We start from the raw sequence: 21,177 nt of genomic DNA on the forward strand, positions 1-21,177 counted from the left end.
AGGCAGATGAGCAACAGGATAATGCACGCTGCTACTCCGCAAAAACGGCTGAAAAGTGGACATTTCCACAAAACGAACCATCTGTGGGGAAATGTCTGGACTTAATGTTATGGCTGGTGACTGGAATCCCCACGAGAACTCGGAATATTGTGTCCTGAGTCTGGAATCTGGTCTTCTTGGCTCGAGTTAGACCTCTGACAGATGTCCTCTGAACACGGCTCTGATAAGAGCCACTGCGGCCACATTCCTCCTTGTTTTTCACTAACGTTCCTTTTTCCATTTTCCTCTCTGCTGTGCTGCCAGGCTGGAGATGACCTCACGAGCGCTGGCGGCCCCGCCGGAGTGCTGGGGAGCCTGGGAGTCCTTCACTCTCCCGCACTTACTTGCCACCACATTGTGAAGAGTGAAGATCCTGCGTAATTGTGACCGACAGCACTGTGGGGAGGTCTGGACTCCATTTTCAGGTGAAGCACCACATGATCCCAACACTGCGTGTGTGAGTTGGTGTGAAATTGAGTGAAATTGCTTTTTTTGTTGTTAAAGAACAGGGACATTCCTCTTCCCAAGGGTAAGAGACAGTGTTCTTAAAGGAACCCTATCATCTCAGATTACAGCTCAGAACAAAGACGTCCATTACACCAAGTCTGCAGACGGATCGCCTCAGAATGTTCACAGTGCAGAAGCTCCGTCAGAACAGGCCACGACTTGTACCTGTTACCCACTTCTACATACAATCCTCTCCCTGACAGCCGCTGAAGGAATCTGACCCCAGAGCAGGACTCGCACGCATGCGTGACGTGTTATAAACCTGCAGACTTTACACATGCACAACGTGTTATAAACCTGCAGACTTTACGCATGCATGACGTGTTATAAACCTGCAGACTTTACGCATGAATGACGTGTTATAAAACTGCAGACTTTACACAAGCGTGACGTGTTATAAACCTGCAGACTTTACACATGCCCGACGTATTAAAAAACTGCAGACTTTACGCATGTGTGACGTGTTATAAACCTGCAGACTTTACGCATGAATGACGTGTTATAAAACTGCAGACTTTACACATGCACAACGTGTTATAAAACCGCAGACTTTACGCATACACAACGTGTTATAAAAACACAGACTCTACACATGCACAACGTGTTATAAAACCGCAGACTTTACGCATGCGTGACGTGTTATAAACCTGCAGACTTTACGCATGAATGACGTGTTATAAAACTGCAGACTTTACACAAGCGTGACGTGTTATAAACCTGCAGACTTTACACATGCCCGATGTATTAAAAAACTGCAGACTTTACGCATGCGTGACGTGTTATAAACCTGCAGACTTTACGCATGAATGACGTGTTATAAAACTGCCGAATTTACACATGCACAACGTGTTATAAAACCGCAGACTTTACGCATACACAACGTGTTATAAAAACGCAGACTCTACACATGCACAACGTGTTATAAAACCGCAGACTTTACGCATGCATGACGTGTTATAAAACTGCAGACTTTACGCATGCACAACATGTTATAAAACTGCAGACTTTACACATACATGACGTGTTGTAAAACCGCAGACTCTACACATACACAACGTGTTATAAAACCGCAGACTTTACGCATGCGTGACGTGTTATAAAACTGCAGACATAACGCATGCGCGATGTGTTATAAAACTGCAGACTTTACGCATGCACAACGTATTATAAAACTGCAGACTTTACACATACATGACGTGTTATAAAACCGCAGACTTTACACATACATGACGTGTTATAAAACCGCAGACTTTACACATGCACGACGTGTAATAAACATGCAGACTTTTTGAATGCACAACGTATTATAAAACTGCAGACTTTACACATGCGCGACATGTTATAAAACCGCAGACTTTACACATACATGACGTGTTATAAAACTGCAGACTTTACGCATGTGTGACGAGTTATAAAACTGCAGACTTTACGCATGCACAACGTGTTATAAAACTGCAGACATAACGCATGTGTGATGTGTTATAAAACTGCAGACTTTACACATGCACAACGTGTTCTAAAACCGCAGACTTTACACATACATGACGTGTTATAAAACTGCAGACTTTACACATACATGACATGTTATAAAACTGCAGACTTTATGCATGCACAACATGTTATAAAACCGCAGACTTTACACATGCACAACGTGTTATAAAACCGCAGACTTTACTCATGCGTGACGAGTTATAAAACTGCAGACTTTACGCATACATTACGTATTATAAAACTGCAGACTTTACACATACATGACGTGTTATAAAACCGCAGACTTTACACATGCACGACGTGTAATATACATGCAGACTTTTTGAATGCGCGACGTATTATAAAACTGCAGACTTTACACATGCGCGACATGTTATAAAACTGCAGACTTTACACATGCGCGACATGTTATAAAACCGCAGACTTTACACATACATGACGTGTTATAAAACTGCAGACTTTACGCATGCGTGACGAGTTATAAAACTGCAGACTTTACACATGCACAACGTGTTATAAAACTGCAGACTTTACACATGCACAACGTGTTATAAAACCGCAGACTTTACACATACATGACGTGTTATAAAACTGCAGACTTTACACATACATGACGTGTTATAAAACTGCAGACTTTATGCATGCACAACATGTTATAAAACCGCAGACTTTACACATGCACAACGTGTTATAAAACCGCAGACTTTACACATGCACAATGTGTTATAAAACCGCAGACTTTACACATGCACAACGTGTTATAAAACTGCAGACTTTACGCATGCGTGACGAGTTATAAAACTGCAGACTTTACGCATGCACAACGTGTTATAAAACTGCAGACATAACGCATGTGTGATGTGTTATAAAACTGCAGACTTTACACATGCACAACGTGTTCTAAAACCGCAGACTTTACACATACATGACGTGTTATAAAACTACAGACTTTACACATAAATGACATGTTATAAAACTGCAGACTTTATGCATGCACAACATGTTATAAAACCGCAGACTTTACACATGCACAACGTGTTATAAAACCGCAGACTTTACACATGCACAACGTGTTATAAAACCGCAGACTTTACTCATGCGTGACGAGTTATAAAACTGCAGACTTTACGCATACATTACGTATTATAAAACTGCAGACTTTACACATACATGACGTGTTATAAAACCGCAGACTTTACACATGCACGACGTGTAATATACATGCAGACTTTTTGAATGCGCGACGTATTATAAAACTGCAGACTTTACACATGCGCGACATGTTATAAAACTGCAGACTTTACACATGCGCGACATGTTATAAAACCGCAGACTTTACACATACATGACGTGTTATAAAACTGCAGACTTTACGCATGCGTGACGAGTTATAAAACTGCAGACTTTACGCATGCACAACGTGTTATAAAACTGCAGACTTTACGCATGCACAACGTGTTATAAAACTGCAGACTTTACACATGCACAACGTGTTATAAAACCGCAGACTTTACACATACATGACGTGTTATAAAACTGCAGACTTTACACATACATGACGTGTTATAAAACTGCAGACTTTATGCATGCACAACATGTTATAAAACCGCAGACTTTACACATGCACAACGTGTTATAAAACCGCAGACTTTACACATGCACAACGTGTTATAAAACCGCAGACTTTACACATGCACAACGTGTTATAAAACCGCAGACTTTACTCATGCGTGACGAGTTATAAAACCGCAGACTTTACTCATGCGTGACGAGTTATAAAACCGCAGACTTTACTCATGCGTGACGAGTTATAAAACTGCAGACTTTACGCATACATTACGTATTATAAAACTGCAGACTTTACACATACATGACGTGTTATAAAACCGCAGACTTTACTCATGCGTGACGAGTTATAAAACCGCAGACTTTACGCATGCACAGCACCAAATTGTTCTGAGGTTCTTCTGCCAGTCATTTTAAACCGACGTACTGTGTATGGGTGGCGATCAGAGAGACTCTGTTCATGTACACAACTCTTTCATTAATTAAAATGTCTTTATTTTTTTATGAAAAGTCATTATTTGAAATAAGATTCTCTGCTGGTGTGAATTTTATTGCATCTTTCATCTAATAATCAATCAAACATGACATTCCACTGGAACTTAATAATTCCTGGACTGGTTTTCCCAGAAAAGTGGGATCTGTTGGAGGGAGCATCTGACTTAATGCCAGTGGTGTGAAAATGAAAAGTAGGAGGTGAAAGACTTCAGGAGGCTCTGTGGGTGGATGGAAAGTCTTCATCCTGACCTCGGCATGTCCAAACATCTATGGAATGTACCCCGAGGTCAACCTTCAGGGACCGTCCCTCACAGGCGCCTTTCTTCTCGGCGCCGGGCGCTAGGACCGCGGGGCCGCGCTCTCCGGCGCCGCTCCGAGAGTCCGGATCTCAGGAGGCTTCCAGCAGATCTTCAGCAGGTACCGCGTCGCGCTCCACGTTACTGTGGTCGGGTGGGAATGGAGCGGAGTAAACAGCGCGACCAGCGGCCTTCTGGGGACGCAGGTGTCGCCCTGGTGACAAGGACAGTACTGGGACAGGACAAGTTCATTACGCTGCCGAGTGAGATTTAGACATTTATAGCTCTGAACATCCCTGAACAAAGACGTGGGACTTCAATCCCTCCAAAGATGTATTCCTTCAGATCCACGTACTGGGGACAACGGGACACCAGGTTGCATTATGGGAAGAAAGCAGTGTGATGATTCCATGATGGCCGTGACCTCTGGGTGGAAGAAAATCGCTCAGGAACAATAAGTTTGAGGTGTTAACTTCTCCTCCACCTTCTCCAGATCTCCATCCAGTCATCACAGCTTCAAGTATCTGCTACTCAGGTCTGGGCACCACAGTAGGTTCCTTCAGAGGTGCAGGTACCTGATCTGTTCATTTTTAATGATTAATAGCTTGGGATTGAGGTGGCATTGACAAGCGACTGGAGAGCGAAGTTCTGTCCAGATTCACTCTCATGTGGAATTATGCAAATATATCCAACAGTTGGGTTTGTGTGAGTTTGGCCGCTTGGTTGGTGGAACCAGGCTATTTGTGGGTGGATGATGTTCCAGGTGTTAAATCTGGTTTAGTGCATGGACCAGACCTTCCTTCTCGTCTTTCTTCAGAAACACTCTGCTGGCTCCGCCTGAACCATCACGCTTGGTAAAGAGTTGTATGGGATGTCCTACGTTTTGAGGTGTTTGCTACGATGGCGGACCTTCACTCTCGCTCCTGTGCCCTCCTCCTGTGGATTCTGCTCCTTCACGTGTTTTGGGCCCACCAGCACCAGCCTGTGTTCCCTGCTCTGGTCCCCCACCGTCCCCTGGTCCTGGTCCGGTCCCGATTCAGCGCTCGTGCCCACCTGGACTTCAGCACGCACTGCAATGCCAGCTGCTACCACAAGAGGGCGGCGGGGGAGCCCAGGGAGCATCTGATGGAGGAGCTGGCCTTCGAAACCCTGTACGAGGACGGCTCCCGCACCCTCACCACCGTGGGCCTGAAGGAGGGCGTGGCTCCCACCTCCCCGCCCTCCGCCAGGAGGCGTCGCCGAGTCGGGCGCCGCGGGAGGAGGAGGCGCCAGATCTACGGGGCCGACGGGCGCTTCAACATCCGTGGTGACAACTTCCTCTTAGACTACCCCTTCAACACAGCCGTGCGCGTCTCCACGGGGTGCACGGGGGTCCTGGTGTCCCCGCAACATGTCCTCACCGCGGCCCACTGTGTGCATGATGGGAAGGATTATGTCAAGGGCGCCCGCAAACTCAGAGTTGGCTTCCTGGGGCCCCTCGCTCTGGGCAACGGAACGGCGGCCATCAAGAAGCCCCTGGTGCGCTGGGTCCGGGTCAAGCGAACCCGTGTCCCCAAAGGTTGGATCCAGGGTCCCCAGGAAGTCAGCATGGATTACGATTACGCCCTGCTGGAGCTGCGCTGGCCCCACCGCCAGCCCTTCATGCGCCTGGCCGTGGCCCCCGTCTCCGAGGACCTGGCCGGGAGGCGCGTCCACTTCTCCGGGTTCGACAGCGACCGTCCGGGGGAGCTGGTGTACCGCTTCTGTCCCGTGGAGGACGAGTCCAGCGACCTGATCTACCAGCACTGCGACGCCCGGCCCGGGGCCAGCGGCTCCGGCGTCTACGGCAGGGTGTGGGACGCTGCGCTGGAGCGCTGGGAGAGGAAGGTCATCGGGATCTTCTCCGGCCACCAGTGGCTGGAGATCGACGGGGAGAACCGGGACTACAACGTGGCCGTCCGCTTCACCCCCCTCAAATTCGCGCAGATATGTTACTGGGTGCACGGAAACAAGGCCGACTGCAGGCGGGACTGAGGACAGGACGGGGGTCATACGGTGAAGCCTCGTCCCGGCACCGACACACGCCTGTCCGCACATTTACCGCATCGGCGTGGAATCGTCTCAGGCGGTGGACCCTGCTGTAGGACCTTGTGTCTCGTGCTGGACCTCCGTCCAGGTCACAGTCATGGCATTTTGGGGCTTTCGGTCGTTTCTTTGAATTATTCCTTTTCTGGGGTGGAATGATTTAATCATTAAAGATATGTTGTTGTTCAAAGATCATTAAATCTTTTGAATCTGCATAAGTCAATTGTTCTTACTGAGATGGCCAAAGGATTGTTGGAAACGATCATACTTTTGTATAGGAATTCATTACCATTTGAATTAATAACTATAGTGGGTGTTAAAAGCTGGAAGTATGTTAGCCATGTAGATCAAGATTTCCCAGGACAAACGTGGACATATGAGGACACACACGGCACAGACGGCTTCGTGATGGAAGGAAAGTTTAGGATGTTGGTGCGTCACCCGCAAAATTAACTTCCTTTTGCTGCCAACTTGGAGAACCTGGCGAGTCTGTTCCTGTGATGCCAAGTGTCGCCCTCTGGTGGCAAAACGAAGGAAATAAAACCTCAGACCATTTTATCACAAATTAAATCTGCAATTTGGAGGTTTTGGGAAAGAGATGAAACATCTGACTTCAATTCCATCAAAACGAAGTGATGGGAGGTGACGTTTACACACTCAGACATGAACATTTATTTTATAAAACGGCATTACAGGTTGCATGTGGATTTGGAACCAAAGTGAACGGTACAGGCAGCAAGCAGCATAAAACGAGACATAAAAGAGACGCCAGACGGACTCGTTTAGTGCCTTTTTATTAGAGATAAGGAGACGATACAAAAACATCCACTTTCCAGCAGCTCTCTCCTCTCCACACCAACCACCAGTCACCAGATCGCATTTAACAAACAGAGGAATGTATTCAATTCCATCATCACACCAGCGCAACGCACGTTTCGGACGTCAAAAGGCTTCCAATGGAAATTAAAAACTAAAAAAGGGAATTTTTGCGAGTATGGAAAGTAAGCTGAACGGAAAGCCGTGGTTTAAAAGATACTGAGTCTGCTGCCCATCATCTGTCTGTCTGTCTCATCTCGCACACACTCGCTCTAGTGGAATCCAGAAAGAACAAAAACCTGTTTGCACACATTTACAGTTTCTTAATATCTTTATAATCATCCTTCATCAATTTTTCTGTTTAAATCTTTTTACTTTTTTAAATTTTTGTTCATTGTACATGTGGATTGGAATGACAGCCCTGCACTGAGCAGTCATTTGGCCCCGCCCCTGCAAATACCCTCCCACCCCGGCCACCTAGAGTTGCATCAATCACAAGACCCCGCCCACCGCCCCGCCCCCTTGGAATGAACAGCTACGACCCCTCGCGCGTCAGCCTCAATCGTTGAGGGGCTTCCCTTCCAGAGAAACGACTGACGAGCCGCCCAGCTTCTCCGCCAGGGTCTTTCGGTCCTTAATGTCCTCCAGGCCGTTGACCTGCCACTCGTGTTTAATACCTTCAACCAAGAAAAAATGCATCAGCGCGGGGAACGTGGGGTCCAGAACGGACACTGCCAGCTACTCACCTGTGAACTTCTTCTTGATAGCATCCTTAGAACTAGCGTAGATCATCTTGCTCTTCAGGGGAGCGCACTCTGGAGCCCTGGAGAACAGAGGAACGGTCAGACGTTCAGGCGTCTGCAGGCCAGAGGCTGAGGGGACAACAAAAGCTGCATTTACCAGAAGATGAAGACCAGGTCCTCCTTCTTGGTCTCCTTGGTCTCGTAGGTGGCGTCGTACAGGGCGTAGCGGCAGTCGTCGGATGGAAGCATCTTGACGAACTTCAGGTAGGGGTCGCCCTCGTCTCCCTGCAGGATCTCGCGGCCCTCCTCCATGATGATCTTCTTCTTGTCCTCGCTGAGGCAGAAGAGCACGGCCTTCTTCCTCTTCTTCTTCTCGTCCTCATTGGCCTGTGCTTTGCGCACCTTCATCTCGTTGAAGATCGTGAGAACATTTTCTTCCACTGTAACTCCGGAGGCCTGGAGAGAGAGAGAGAGAGAGAGAGAGAGAGAGAGAGAGGAGTGAACAGCAGCTCGGTGGAAACCTCATACCTCAGGGGCTTATGGGAAATCTCAGGCAGGATTAGCATGTTAACACCAGCACCGCAGGACGGTCAGGGAAGCGCACAAAGCCCCATTCTTCCGCGGTCATGTGACCCCACACCCCCAAACTCGGCATGGTGGAAGGAGGAAAATGGAGGTGACGGCCGGGCTGGGCGACTGCGCATGCGCGGGAGCGACGTCGCCATTCCTCGCATTCCGCGGCCGGACGCTGGACGTGGAGATGTCACCGGACCACGTGACCCGCGGGACGGCCGTCCGAACCGGCCGTCTGTGGCCGGAACCCGCACTTCCGCAGTCACCCCACGCACAACAAAAAGAAGGGAAAAGGCCCCACGCCGCCATTCCGGCCCGAACCAGGAAGCGCCGCCGCCCGTTACGCGCCGCCGCGGAATCAGGGTGGGGCCATGTGCGGAATAAAAGCGCCGAATCGAATGAACCCGCGCGGATCGGTCCGTCCGGAACCGGGCCGGCGGCCGGACGGGAGCCGCACCGGAGCGACGCGGCGCGCCTGAAAGCGGGTCCTCGGAGACAAAGGACGGGCTCGGCGGGAAGCCGCAGGCCGCCGGGCCGCGACGCGCAGGTACCGGACGGCGCGGTCCGAGCGGCAAACCGAACCGTCCGGACCAGGCGGCGGGAGAGCGGGCCGCTGCGGCCCGAAATGACGGAAATAAAGGGCGGCGAGAAGGAGGAGGAAATGGCGCCTGCTGCGTCGCGTCGCTTCTCGCCCCTTTTCGCGGAAGCAGCCGGTTAAGCCGCGGTCGGCGCTCCGGTCCCGGCCGAGGGGACGCTCTCCGGCCGGCGGGGTGAGGCGCTCCGGCCGCGGGGGAGCACGTACCATGGCGCGGCGTGTCGCTCCGTCTCTGCTCGGGGATTGAATGAGCTGTGGTGCGGCCGCGCGCTCGCACGCTCTTCATACGCCTGACGGGCGCGCCCAGACGCGCGTGCCCGACGCTCGCCTGTAGGCCGCGGTCACGCGCCCGAGTTCCGGGGCATGATGGGAGTTGGAGTTCCGAAACCTCCGAACACAACGCAGCTACGCATGAATGCGGCGAAACGCAGTGGACAGCAGCGTTTATTCAAATGTGGATGTTTGATAAGATTTTTAAGGATGTTAATATCTCAGTATATTTCGCTAGTCTTTTACAACTCTTGTTGTACTCGAGTGTAATGTGTTTTTAGAACCTGCTTCCTGTCTGTCTGATGCTCCGCATCGTGCCCGCGCCTCCCTCTGGCCCCGCCCCTCCGGCCCCGCCCCTTTCAGGTTCGCTTAACTCGCTTCCAAATAAGGAAACAAACGGTGACAGTTGGGAGCGCGCAGCGCCCAATCGCGCGCGCGCCAGGCTGCTCGCGACTCCCGATCGCCATATAAGGAAGAGCGTCCATTTCTACCCGAGCCGAGGGGAGAAATGCAGAAAGCTCCAGTTCCAGAGGCCGAGCGCCTCCTTTCACCTTAACAAACAGCTCGTTTGTGGAGTGTGACGTGAGAAAACGGCCCTTAAACTGCACACAATGCGCATCGCGGTCACCGTGAAAGCCCCCGCTGATAGCGGGACATCATGCTGGGCGGAACGGCGCATGCGCGGCACAGTGCGTCTCCATGCTGCATGTCTGTCTGTCTGTCTATGTGCGCCTGCCTGCATTCAGGCTGCCTCTCTGTCTGTCTGTCTGCTGCCTGCCTCCCCGGCCGTTATTAATGTCAGCAGCTGCTGCATGCAAAAGGCAGAAAATTCATCCCGGCACGAAGTCATCCTTTATGCAGCCCTGACACCTTATGGACAAAACCGCAAATGCCACATTAAAACCGCGGAATACGAAGCAAACGCAGAAATAAAGAAAACCTTTTATTATAATTTCAGTGTTCTATTCCAAAGCAAATTGATTTCCATGCGTATAGTTTATTACTGTAATGAAAAAATAAATGCAGAAATAAAATGCAAAGAATGGCAGGGATTTTATTGGAGAGCCTTTGCTTTTCTTGTCCATCTGAAACATGGAGGGTGATATGGGTTCCACTGCCACCTAGTAAGTGCCAGGTCTAAAGACATACAACCCGATCAATGATATAAAATGGTCTTTGGCTCATCAGTAAAAGAGCACCACGACAGTTTAAGACATTTCTCTGAGAAGAAATTGTGTTAATGGTGAGACGTAAGACTCACAAATGAAGAGGAATGTGATTTACAAAGCTTACAAAAAAATGCTACCAGCCAACACAGGGACCCATGACTTTGGAATAACAGCGTGACGCTCACTGCAGTCTGCAGGAATGGATTTTACACACACACACACACACACACACACATTTCCTGATATGAAAAGCAGCAGCAGGAAAGTGGAGAGCGCTGGAATGCATTGATCAATGTAAATGAGACATCATCACCAAGGGGATGGATCATTTAGCATCGGTCCAACAACCACTGTCGTCAATCAATCTTGAAAGCTCCACTGCACCATGTAACTTTGATCCACACCTTTAGTGTGAGCTCTGAGGGGAAAGGTTGGTGACTGGACCAATAATTGTCCTGGGTCTTGTATTTTAAATGTAGTGCGCTAATCTTTCATTTCTATATATAAAGACGTAAACTTGTGTGGTGTGCAGCAGTCCTGGTCCTAGTTTGACTTCTTCTGTGGAGGAGCTGATGAAGCTCTGGATTTGTTCAACATCATTGTGGCCTGAAAGACAAGAAGCAGAAGATGCAGCAGAGCAGCGACAGCGAAGAAATTCAAACCAGCTGTGGTTTAATGTATCGTAACTGAAGGAGAAAACGTACCTGCTCCAGCAGCACTCCTGCAGCCTGGTCTATGGCAGTGCCAACGCCGTGATATTTCCCAGAGTAGCGTATGAAGGCCCAGGATATCATGGCCATCATGGCCAGGCCCAGAACACAGTCGCATGCGAAGGAGATGGCAGTCAGGCCGATGAAGGAGAGCAGACCCGACAGAACGTACAGGAGGCACACAAGGACAAAAAGCACCGCTGGTGTCCGGAAAGCACTGAAGACGTTCTTCGACTGGAAAAGAGAAAGGGGATCAATTTACAAACATCACTAGGTGTTTCTACATTATACATTTCTGAAAAAAACACCTCATTGTGTTTGCTGAATGACTCCCAGAGTTCCTCCAACTCCGACTGCAGCTGGGCCTGGAAGCGGCCACAGAACTCCTGCCCCCCCATCTTCTTGGTTGAAGAGAAGAGGCGGAGGGCTTCACGAAGGAAGAACTCATGCTTCTCCTCCAAGGAGCTGGGGGCGGCGTATGGCAGGTCTCCTCCACAGATCTACCAGCAGAGAGAGGAGATGGGAATTGAACCGAAAGCCACCATGGTACGGCCTACACCTAACCGTCCAAATCGGGTAGCCACAGTGCCAATTACAGATGCTGCTCATCAGACACAATTCTGAGTAGAAACGTTCAAAGAGACAGACAAAATACTAGAAACTGGGGGAAAGAATGAATTTTTTGTGAGAAATTGGTATATATGATGAGTGAAGTATGACATGCTAGCATCAAAAAAGGCAAATATTCCAACAGAATAAAGGGATTCAATCCACACCGTGTCTGGCAAAGTTGGTAAATCTGAAGTGTACAGAATTTACGATATAGAACAATAAACTCCTGGCAAACCTTCTCCATGTTCCTGTAATACTGGTCTTTAGCAGCTGCCACAGCGGCCAGGTTGTTGGCCTCTGCTGTTGCCTGTTAAAAAAGCAGATTTAAATCATCTACTTCATCTTCTCAATCCTCTACAGCAGATTTAAGGTCCAGAGGAGACTGAATGGGTACCAGCAGCATGGACTTGGGATGTGGCAGGTCCTCGCCCTGGTAGATCTTGATGTATGCCTGAAAGGGTTACAAAGACAGAAAGTCAGTGAGTGGGTCAGTCAGGGTGGGGATTAATAGAATCGAATGATTTACCTTGAAATACTCCAGGAGGCCGCGGCAGGTCACCTTGTTGCCATTGATCTCCTTCTCTGCCAGCGCGCTGGGCTGCAGGATTGTGGGGACCAGGTCACGCAGGCCCTCCTTAAACTCAGGGGCCACATCTGATGGACAATCCAAAATACAGAATACGCTCACTTACTATGCTCTGAGCATTTCTGTAGCCACGGCGTTTCATCTCTGCAGCTTCTTCTTGGCATACTGGTCAGGGATCGGGTTCTCCTCCGGTGTTCTAGCTACACACCCCCTGCTGGGGTCCTTCAGGGGACCGACCCTGGTCGGCCCAGTCTGCGTTCAGCGGCCCAGTTCCCAGAGCGGTTCAACAGAACCTACGCGACCCAGTCAGATCACAACCAATCAAGACTTCCATACTCAACACGGTCAGGGAACTGGTCCCTAGCTTCCCGGGCGCAGGTAGGTTGCAGTTTTTAAACGCTACAGCGGACATTTTATCCACGGGCCTGCCCACACCGCCACTCTGTGCACTTTACAGACCGCCATGATGGCATAAGGACTTCATCCATGAGCTTTCTGAATTGCCAGCAGATATTACAATACGATATGACCTATGATATTAGTATCCTAATTCTGGGACATTTTAACATTCATGTCTGCTGCTTGCAAATTGGTCTTTAAATGTTTAGGATGAATAGCCACCACAAGCACTTCACAACACAGAAACTGCACTTTTCCAAGCGGGTAAGGAAGTGAAGTGACGGTCACATGTGATGCACAGCAGCACAGCACACGGTGCACACAGTGAAATTTGTCCTCTGCATTTAACCCATCACCCGGGGAGCAGTGTGTGGGGACGGTGCATTGCTCAGTGGCACCTTGGCGGATCAACCTTCTGATTACGGGGCCGCTTCCTTAACTGCTAGGCCACCACTGCCCCAAAGCAGGAGGACACATTTCGTTGTATCACCGTGTGCTGTGCTGCATTATTTCACAATGACAATCACTTCTCTTTCACTTTTAAGAATTTTAAATGACCTTTTATCCATCATAGACTCAGGGAACTCTGCTCTTCTACAACTCCTAGAGAAAATGCAGCCTTCGACACAGTAGATCATGGTATTCTGCTCTCTCGCTTACTGCACACAACTGGAAACAGAGAATTGGCACCTCGATGGTTTAAATACTAGAGCATTTACAGTTAAGCAGGGTGATACGTTCTCCTGGAAAACTCCACTTTCCTGCTCAGGGGACGATTCTTGGTCCTATGCTCTTTTCACTCTATATGCTCCCATTAGGTTCTGTTTTAAAAAATATGCGATCATTGTTATACGCAGATGACTCGAAGATCTACCTACCAGTGAAACATGGTACACGGACACCCCTGACGGACTTACTCAACTGTTTGGAAGATGTTAAGATGAATCTTCTTAGCTTACATCAAGAAAAAATTAAAGTGCTTTTGTTTGTACCCCTGACCTACATGATCTTGGGTCACCTTGGAAATCAGATATGGCCCTGTGTAAGAAACCTGGGGGTAATAATTCACAGTAACAAAGCAGATACATACACAGGTTAAAAGTTTTTTTCAACTCTAAATACTAATAAATATTAAGCTGATCGGCTCTAGAGATTTTGAAACGGCCATCCATGCCGTCTTCTCATCTCAGCTGGACTATTGTAATAGTCTATACACATATCACCCATACTGGCTTCTTTAAACTCCTACTAGATCATTTTAGATCTGGTGAACAACTCTTGGTTCCAAGACCCAGGTTAAAACACAATTTGCAGTTGCAGGTCCCAAGTTCTTCTCCCAGGGAATAAACGACCCCTGAACATCAGATCAGATGTCAAGGCTAAAAATGCTTTTTTTCAAACATTGGCTTTTAACTGCCAGGTTTTTCTGACCCCCTCAGCCCTACCAGAGGTAGGCCAAATGGCCCCTTGATTTCAAACTAAAAACTCAATCACCTACAGTTGGCTCCCATTTATTTGGAATGTGTCACTCCCCATCCCCCCATAAAAACATTAAAAAATATTTGGCCCCATGTAAAAACAACTGATCCACATGGCCCCTCTCTGGGAGTTCTAGTGTTAAAGGTCCCCTGACATGAAAATGTCGCTAGAAATGCAGATAGGTGTATTTGGTCATTGGGGCAGTGGCAGCCTAGCGGTTAAGGAAGTGGTTTGAATCTCAAGCCGCCAAGGTGCCACTCAGTAAAGCACCGTCCCACACTGCTCCCCGGGCGCCCACTGCTCACCAAGGGTGATGGCTTAAATGCAGAGGACACATTTTGTGTCACCATGTGCTGTGCTTCTGAGTTTCACAAGGACAATCACTTCACTTGGACTTTCACCCGCTTTTTGACTTTCACAGGGGCAGTGGTGGCCTAGTGGTTAAGGAAGCGGCCCCGTAATTAGAAGGTTGCCGGATCGAATCCCGATCTGCCAAGGTACCACTGAGGTGCCGTCCCCACACACTGCTCCCCAGGTGTCTGTCATTTTAAAGTGAAGTGATTGTCACATGTGATACACCACTGCCCATGGCTGCCAACTGCTCACTCAAGGGTGATTGGTTAAAGGGAACAAGAGGACAAATTTCACTGTGTGCACCATGTGCTGCGCTGCTGTGTATCACATGTGAATCACTTCACTTTAACTTTTTGTCTTTCTTAGTGTGGCAGCTCAGATGTTCTGAGCTGGAATTTGTCCCCTTATGTAGTCATAAGGGGATTTTGTCTGGAAAAACAGCGTGAACGGTGTTGAGGTCATTTCTGCGAATGCCCCTCAGCTTCTATAGGCCGCTCTCCTCCTAATCAGCATTTAAAGCTACAGACACCGAAGCGGCGCGTCCCAGAGGAAATCTTACTGTAGGACTGGATCAAAGTGGCTGGATTTCAGTATTAGGGGAAAAAAGGGAACGAAATAAAAGCAGAAACAAAACTTTCCTGTCAGGGTACCTTTAAGTGTGCTCTAAATATTAAGTAAACTGACTTATGTTGTAGTGACACACAAAAACACACTCCAGAAGAAGGGATTCCATACCACAAAGTTGGCCCTTAAAAGACGGACTTGTTGCGACCTTTAACCCAGGATGTGGTAAGAGGAAACAGGAAATGGATGTGAAACAGGAATGTATATGTTCCCGCACAATCTGCAGCTCCTGATGCTGAGATTCCTTCACCTGAAAATCAGATTAAAAAAAAAAAAAAAGTATGCAAGCAATGAGATGTATGTTCAATGAGAAGAAAAGACATAACTGGGTAGTGGCTTTGAATTCAGCACTGACACAGAATGTGAATATTACCCTTGTTGTATCGTGTAAGTACTCAGGTGCAAAGTAACAGCGTTTACTGTACCTGCAGTCGTTTGTCCAGGAACTGCTGGCCTCCCTTGAAGCCGTACTTGTACTCATAGGGAAAACTCCAGTCCCGAATCAAGAACATGAGAGACTGAGGAGGAGAGAACAATCAACATACAGGAACATTCCGACCGGAGAACTTTCACAGCATTTGTGGCCTAGCGGGCCACTGAGGTCCCCTTGATCAAGGTACCGTCCCCACACACTGCTCCCCAGGCGCCTGTCATGGCTGCCCACTGTCACTAAGTAGTTACAGGAAGACACTCGGGGACACCAAGGTAGCAAGTGGGGTTTGAACCTGGCCACCACCCACCATAATGGTTTAATACAGGTGGACTGAAACATGCTTCCACTTCTCTACATGTAGATTCCATGCAGGAGCAACATGAAGCGGCGCTCTGGCGGCTATGTTGGAACAACTGGATTAGAATTCAGAACAATTTAGAAGAGAGAAGTGGAAAGAAAGTGAGGACTGTCTCTTCTGTAGTCAGAACTGATAACTTTCAGAGTTACTTTTTTTTACAGTACCTGAAATGGCTTTTGGAAGATTTCGTCCATGGCAAGGCGGCCATATTCTGTAAACAACTAGAGAGAGCAGGAAATGAGTGCAAGCAGTGAGTAAAGCCAGCGTCCCCAGCGCGGCTGCGTTGTCACCTCACCTGGAGCTGCTGAAGGTCGTCCTCCTGTATGTTCTGCGAGAGGTTATAGATCTGCCGAAATGGACATAAATGAGCCTTATCAGTCTTCACTCAGCAGCGGTCAACAACTGTTACCGTGACAACATGGGCCCAAACGTCCCTCCGTGCTACACAGGTGTCCAGTCAGGTGACATGTCTGTAGTCACCCTGAACTGTCCAGTCACGGGAGGTGACACACAGAGCAGTGGAGTCACCTGCATGGAGCTGGTCATGGTGCTGAGAGCAAAGATGGTGGCGCAGTCCTTCACTGTGGACTGGTTGTCAAACGCCCCCTGTGTGTCCATCAGCAACACCGCCACCTACACACACAGCAAATATCAATACAATGATACAGATGGACACGAAACACTTACGATCCCTTTTAACTGCAATATCAAGATGGTATTATATAGTGCTCTGCACCTCCACCACCTTCACCAAACGTTAACCAGGCCAGCTCTGCATGCTTCAGGCTTTAAACTGCCCTCTACAGCCACACTTCATTATATCGTACGGTGATTCCGTGCTGAATGAAAAGGAACGACTGCCCCCGTGGACGCAGCCTAATCCTGCACATACATCTTCACACACCAACAGAACCTTCTCCGGCAGCTTCACTATGGGAGGAGCCCTGAGCACGACTGCTGGGTTTACACACACACTGACCAATCAAGGGACCGGGGGCGGACGGGGGCAATCTTTATGCACCCAAACAAATACGAACATATAAATGCAAGTCACACCATAATCTGAAGTAGTTTTGATCCAGTACCTCTGTGCCGTTGCTCTTTTCAACCAGGAACACCTCGTTCCACATCTGGATTCCCGTAGTCTCGGGTTCAGAACCTCCTCTCCAGGAGAAGCCAGTCAGCTCGTCGTCTTCCTGCCCCAGCCAGTCTTCTCCATGCTGACAGTGGGGGAAATGGAGAGAACTTTGACGGACCAGCACGCCCTGAAGGTGCCGTTCTTGCCATGGTTCCAGGCAAGGACAGGGTCACACTCACCATTCTATACATGTATCTGAGCATGAAGTCCAGGAGGAAACTCTTGCCCTTCCGGAAAGCACCAGCAACCGACAGCACCACCACATGTTTGTCCCGGACCTCCGGAGCCAGAAGAATCCTGCCCAGCGCCTCCGTGTCCAGGCTGAAGGAGTGGTCCGCCTTATTCACCGTCACGATCTGAACTGGGCCGGGCTCGCCCCCCATGCTTCCGTCACTGCGCCTGTGGCCAACAGTCAGATGACCGACTTGTGACGACGGCTAGAGCCGTATTAATGACCATGACCTATGACCCATTTCCTGGAAATTAATCAGGCTTGGACCTTCTCGGACCTTCTGCTGAAGGTGTAGGTGTAGCAGTGGAAGCAGCTCAGAAAAGACTCACCAACAGACACAAGAAGGGCGGACGATGCGGAGTATTTTATACTCATCATTTCAACTCTCAGCGTGTATGCGCGGAAACAGGTTGAAGAATGTCAAACATCTGGTTCCAGCCAGGGCGTTTCAACGCCTGCCTTTCAGACTCGTAAAGTTATACTAAAACCAAAAATCATCTACAAAACTATCTTCGAGTAAGTAACGTCACAGAAAACAACATCGCTTCTCTGCTATTTCGCTGTTAACGTGGCGCACATTAAGCACGCCAAACGTAAATGAGAAGAAACTAGGCGCGTAGCAAGTCCACTCAACCTTCCACTTCGCTTCTACAAGTCTGGAAATCAGCGTTCTGACGCTCCACGCTACATACCTCCGAAGTACAGTCGCTGTGGGACCTGCTTCTGAGCCTACAGCTCAACCCAGGAGGATGAAAACAGAAAACTTTTAACAACTACCGAATCGTTTTACACTTCCCACACGCCATCCACTCTCCTGCTGGGAGTTGTAGTTCTTCCTCCGACACACGACGTGAGTGAGAAGCAATGAAAAACTACATCGTCATACGTCCCTTAGACGACAGCTGAAACCCGAACTGCTTCATGGGAAATGGGGTTTTAACTAACGTTCCTAAATGACCATTACGCCAAAACAGACTCGGATGCTTTCTCTACTAGCGTTTAACTAGCTGAAAAGCTAAAAACAAGATCAGGCTGTAAACATTTAGCAGGAGAACAGACCACATTCTGCCATAGTGCAGTCGGAATGGTGCCACCCATGTTAGATATTTTTCTAGTAGCACCATTTTTTCCATCCCACCCACAGGAGGGGTGAAATTCCTCCAGTCTGTGTCACTGCCATTCGACCAGGCCGTCTACAGAGCTGTTACCTGTTATTATTAAAAATGAGAAAACATTGAACATATTTTGCACAGTGGGGCAGTGGTGGCCTCGTAATCACATAGCTGCTCCCCGGGCGCCTGTCATGGTGCGCACTGGTTAAATACAGAGCACACATTTCGTTGTGTCACCATGTACTATGCTGTGTACCACTTTCACATCCAGACTCACAGGATAAGCATCAAAAAATTTTATTGCCAAGGAAACTGTAAATGAGGAAAACATACCTCTCTTTTACCCCAAATACAAACACATTCATTCTCATAAGCAGAAAATCCAACATATATGTTAAAAAAGAACCTGCTGGTGCTTCCTGAAACACAGTAGGCTGAATGGCAGCTTTTTAAATCACTAAAGATTTTAGATGTGAAAATACTTAGTACATAATTAATATAGCAAGGCCTTGCTCTTCACACGATAGAAAACGTATCAATGAACTGAAATCATAATTGATTTGAAATGCTTCTTCACATGATCCAGACGTGTTTGAGTTCATCAGGCAGGTTCTAATGCATTAGCAGCACTTCTACAGTCAGCATGCAGGTGGTCAGTAAGACCTTCTGGTCCCAGAGGAGCGACAGAAGCGGCCGGTCAGCCACACTGGCCGCCGCCAGCAAGGTCAAGGAGCGAGCCGGCGGCCTCTTGGGCCTCGGCGTCCAGGTGAAGGATTTCCACCGTCTCCAGGTCCAGATCGGCATCTCCAGGTAGAACCAGATACTGGTACTGCTGACACTGGTAGTAGTGGAACTCAATGTAGCCACTGTCAGCCAGAGGGTCCTTCTGCGCGTCCTCCACGGACTCCTCGGGGTCAGGGGTCACAGAGCAAGGCGTGTCTGAAGACGGAGGTTGCTGTTCTGTAAGAGGACAAAGACCTTCAAATCGTGCAGCTACATCACTTCTAAGCGAGTAAAGATGAATAAAAAGACGTCTCGGATCCGTCCGAAGTAACCGTGTTCTGGCAGGCGTGAAGGTAATCGGACCTGAGATGGTCCCGCGGCCGGGCGGAGGTCCGGAGGAGCATGCAGACCAGCCGGCTGAGTCCGGCCTGCAGCACAGAAGCTTGACGTTAAACAGGAATGTGCCGGTACTGCTGCGGCACCGCTACCGAATGGGCTGGACCTACAGCACGGGGCCGGAGAGGACGGAGCCGGCCAGGACGGAGCCGGGTCCCTGGCAGTGCTGGGTCTTCCTCAGCGCCTCGGCGAGTGCCGGCCGGTGCTCCGGACACACCCGCCAGAGAGAGCCCTTTCCCGGCCCCTGGAAGGACAGCAGCGGGCCAGTGAGGAGCCGGCGGAGGCGGAGCCTGAGAGGGGCGGGCCGCACCTACCTGGCTCCTGTCTCGGCCGGTCCGGTGGAAGCTCTTGCTCAGGGACAGGTTGTGGCGGACCGAGTTCCTCCAGCCCCCGGGGGCCGACCTGTAGTACGGGAAGCTCCGGACGATCCACTCGTAGATGCCCTGCACCGGCAGGCTCTTCTCCGGCGAGTCCTCTATGGCCATGAAGATGAGGCTGCTGAAGGAGAACGGGGGCTTGCCGGGGGCCCCGGGGGCCACGGTGGCCACGGCGGTCGAGGACGTCCTCGCCAGCGGCTGGATGGGGAGCAGGTTGGTCCCCTGGTGCAGCCAGCTGAGGCAGGTCAGGTCGTCCTGGTCGGACGGGGCGGGGCAGTGGGAGGAGCCTTGGTTGGGAGGAGGGGGGCAGGTGCAGGAGGGCTGAGGGAGGGACGGTGACAGGGCGTCGGGGGAGTGACGTGAATGACACTCATTCTCCATCTCCAGATTAAAGAGAAGAAGTGAGAAAGTTGGCGCGACGTGTCGGGATGGAAGAGGAGAAAATGGCGCCGGGACGCGGAGTTACGGAACTCACCTTCCAGCCGAGGACGGGGTATTCCTGCAAAGCGCGACGCGCATCGGGGGAGTCGCGGCCCTGCGCCCTTCGCCCGTTTCCCTGGAAACCAGACGGACGCGGCTCGCGCGGAGAGGACGTGACGTAACAGACACGCGGGACACGCGTCCCAAACATGTCACAGTACACTAAAACCACGGGGACACAGGGGACACGCGTCTCAAACATACAACATGAACAGGTCGCATTAAAACCACGGGACACGCGTCTCAAACATGTCACGGTACACTAAAACCACGGGGACACAGGGGACACGCGTCTCAAACATGTCACACTACATTAAAACCAAGGGGACACAGGGGACACGCGTCTCAAACATACAGCATGAACAGGTCGCATTAAAACCACGGGACACGCGTCCCAAACATGTCACGGTACATTAAAACCAAGGGGACACAGGGGACACGCGTCTCAAACATGTCACAGTACATTAAAACCAAGGGGACACAGGGGACACGCGTCTCAAACATACAACATGTCCCATTAAAACCACGGGACACGCGTCC

The 21,177-nt window shown here is 49.6% G+C and overlaps 4 protein-coding genes across 8 annotated transcripts; 1 reads left to right on the forward strand and 3 right to left on the reverse strand.

The window, feature by feature from the left end:
* The first annotated feature begins 375 nt into the window (after positions 1-375).
* Positions 376-6,671, forward strand: prss23 (serine protease 23). Of its 4 annotated transcripts, none has more exons than XM_028959941.1 (2): positions 376-464; positions 5,283-6,671. In XM_028959941.1, the coding sequence occupies exon 2, from the start codon at positions 5,295-5,297 to the stop codon at positions 6,405-6,407; it is 1,113 nt and encodes a 370-aa protein (XP_028815774.1). In that variant the 5' UTR covers positions 376-464; positions 5,283-5,294; the 3' UTR covers positions 6,408-6,671. The 4 variants fall into 4 exon arrangements, with proteins under 4 accessions (XP_028815774.1, XP_028815771.1, XP_028815770.1 ...); XM_028959938.1 differs by having other exon boundaries at positions 379-464; positions 5,212-6,671; XM_028959937.1 differs by lacking the exon at positions 376-464 and adding an exon at positions 4,335-4,965 and having other exon boundaries at positions 5,212-6,671.
* Positions 6,672-7,236: 565 nt separating this feature from the next.
* On the reverse strand, positions 7,237-9,549 carry cfl1 (cofilin 1). The gene is made up of 4 exons (XM_028960017.1): positions 9,393-9,549; positions 8,175-8,473; positions 8,021-8,097; positions 7,237-7,951 (listed from the first exon to the last, which is right to left on the reverse strand). The coding sequence occupies exons 1-4, from the start codon at positions 9,393-9,395 to the stop codon at positions 7,833-7,835; spliced, it is 498 nt and encodes a 165-aa protein (XP_028815850.1). The 5' UTR covers positions 9,396-9,549; the 3' UTR covers positions 7,237-7,832.
* Positions 9,550-10,379: 830 nt separating this feature from the next.
* On the reverse strand, positions 10,380-18,379 carry LOC114767999 (atlastin-3-like). 2 transcript variants are annotated; one of them, XM_028960016.1, is made up of 14 exons: positions 18,242-18,379; positions 17,497-17,716; positions 17,265-17,399; positions 16,708-16,812; positions 16,475-16,525; positions 16,344-16,400; positions 15,814-15,906; positions 15,500-15,638; positions 12,473-12,600; positions 12,341-12,397; positions 12,182-12,253; positions 11,643-11,834; positions 11,329-11,568; positions 10,380-11,230 (listed from the first exon to the last, which is right to left on the reverse strand). In XM_028960016.1, exons 2-14 carry the CDS (start codon positions 17,698-17,700, stop codon positions 11,168-11,170), a joined length of 1,536 nt encoding a protein of 511 aa, XP_028815849.1. In that variant the 5' UTR covers positions 17,701-17,716; positions 18,242-18,379; the 3' UTR covers positions 10,380-11,167. The 2 variants fall into 2 exon arrangements, with proteins under 2 accessions (XP_028815849.1, XP_028815848.1); XM_028960015.1 differs by having other exon boundaries at positions 17,497-17,723; positions 18,242-18,359.
* A 563-nt stretch (positions 18,380-18,942) lies between these two features.
* Positions 18,943-20,776, reverse strand: LOC114768369 (forkhead box protein N2-like). The gene is made up of 5 exons (XM_028960603.1): positions 20,633-20,776; positions 20,095-20,538; positions 19,891-20,024; positions 19,748-19,812; positions 18,943-19,621 (listed from the first exon to the last, which is right to left on the reverse strand). The coding sequence occupies exons 2-5, from the start codon at positions 20,536-20,538 to the stop codon at positions 19,359-19,361; spliced, it is 906 nt and encodes a 301-aa protein (XP_028816436.1). The 5' UTR covers positions 20,633-20,776; the 3' UTR covers positions 18,943-19,358.
* Positions 20,777-21,177: the final 401 nt, after the last annotated feature.

Source organism: Denticeps clupeoides, chromosome 18 (assembly GCF_900700375.1).
Source record: "Denticeps clupeoides chromosome 18, fDenClu1.1, whole genome shotgun sequence".
Lineage (NCBI taxonomy): Eukaryota > Metazoa > Chordata > Actinopteri > Clupeiformes > Denticipitidae > Denticeps > Denticeps clupeoides.

Coding starts and splice junctions, on each gene's coding strand:
- LOC114767999 (XM_028960016.1), bottom strand. CDS start 17,700: ATGGGGGGCGAGCCCGGCCCAGTTCAGATCGTGACGGTGAATAAGGCG. Junction 16,813..17,264: donor AAAAGAGCAACGGCACAGAG/GTACTGGATCAA, acceptor CTGTGTGTGTAG/GTGGCGGTGTTGCTGATGGA. Junction 16,526..16,707: donor CCATGACCAGCTCCATGCAG/GTGACTCCACTG, acceptor CCATTTCGGCAG/ATCTATAACCTCTCGCAGAA.
- prss23 (XM_028959941.1), top strand. CDS start 5,295: ATGGCGGACCTTCACTCTCGCTCCTGTGCCCTCCTCCTGTGGATTCTG.
- LOC114768369 (XM_028960603.1), bottom strand. CDS start 20,538: ATGGAGAATGAGTGTCATTCACGTCACTCCCCCGACGCCCTGTCACCG. Junction 20,025..20,094: donor CCGGCCGAGACAGGAGCCAG/GTAGGTGCGGCC, acceptor CTGTCCTTCCAG/GGGCCGGGAAAGGGCTCTCT. Junction 19,813..19,890: donor GTCCTCTCCGGCCCCGTGCT/GTAGGTCCAGCC, acceptor TCTGTGCTGCAG/GCCGGACTCAGCCGGCTGGT.
- cfl1 (XM_028960017.1), bottom strand. Junction 8,098..8,174: donor GACCTGGTCTTCATCTTCTG/GTAAATGCAGCT, acceptor TCTGTTCTCCAG/GGCTCCAGAGTGCGCTCCCC. Junction 7,952..8,020: donor TATCAAGAAGAAGTTCACAG/GTGAGTAGCTGG, acceptor TCTTGGTTGAAG/GTATTAAACACGAGTGGCAG.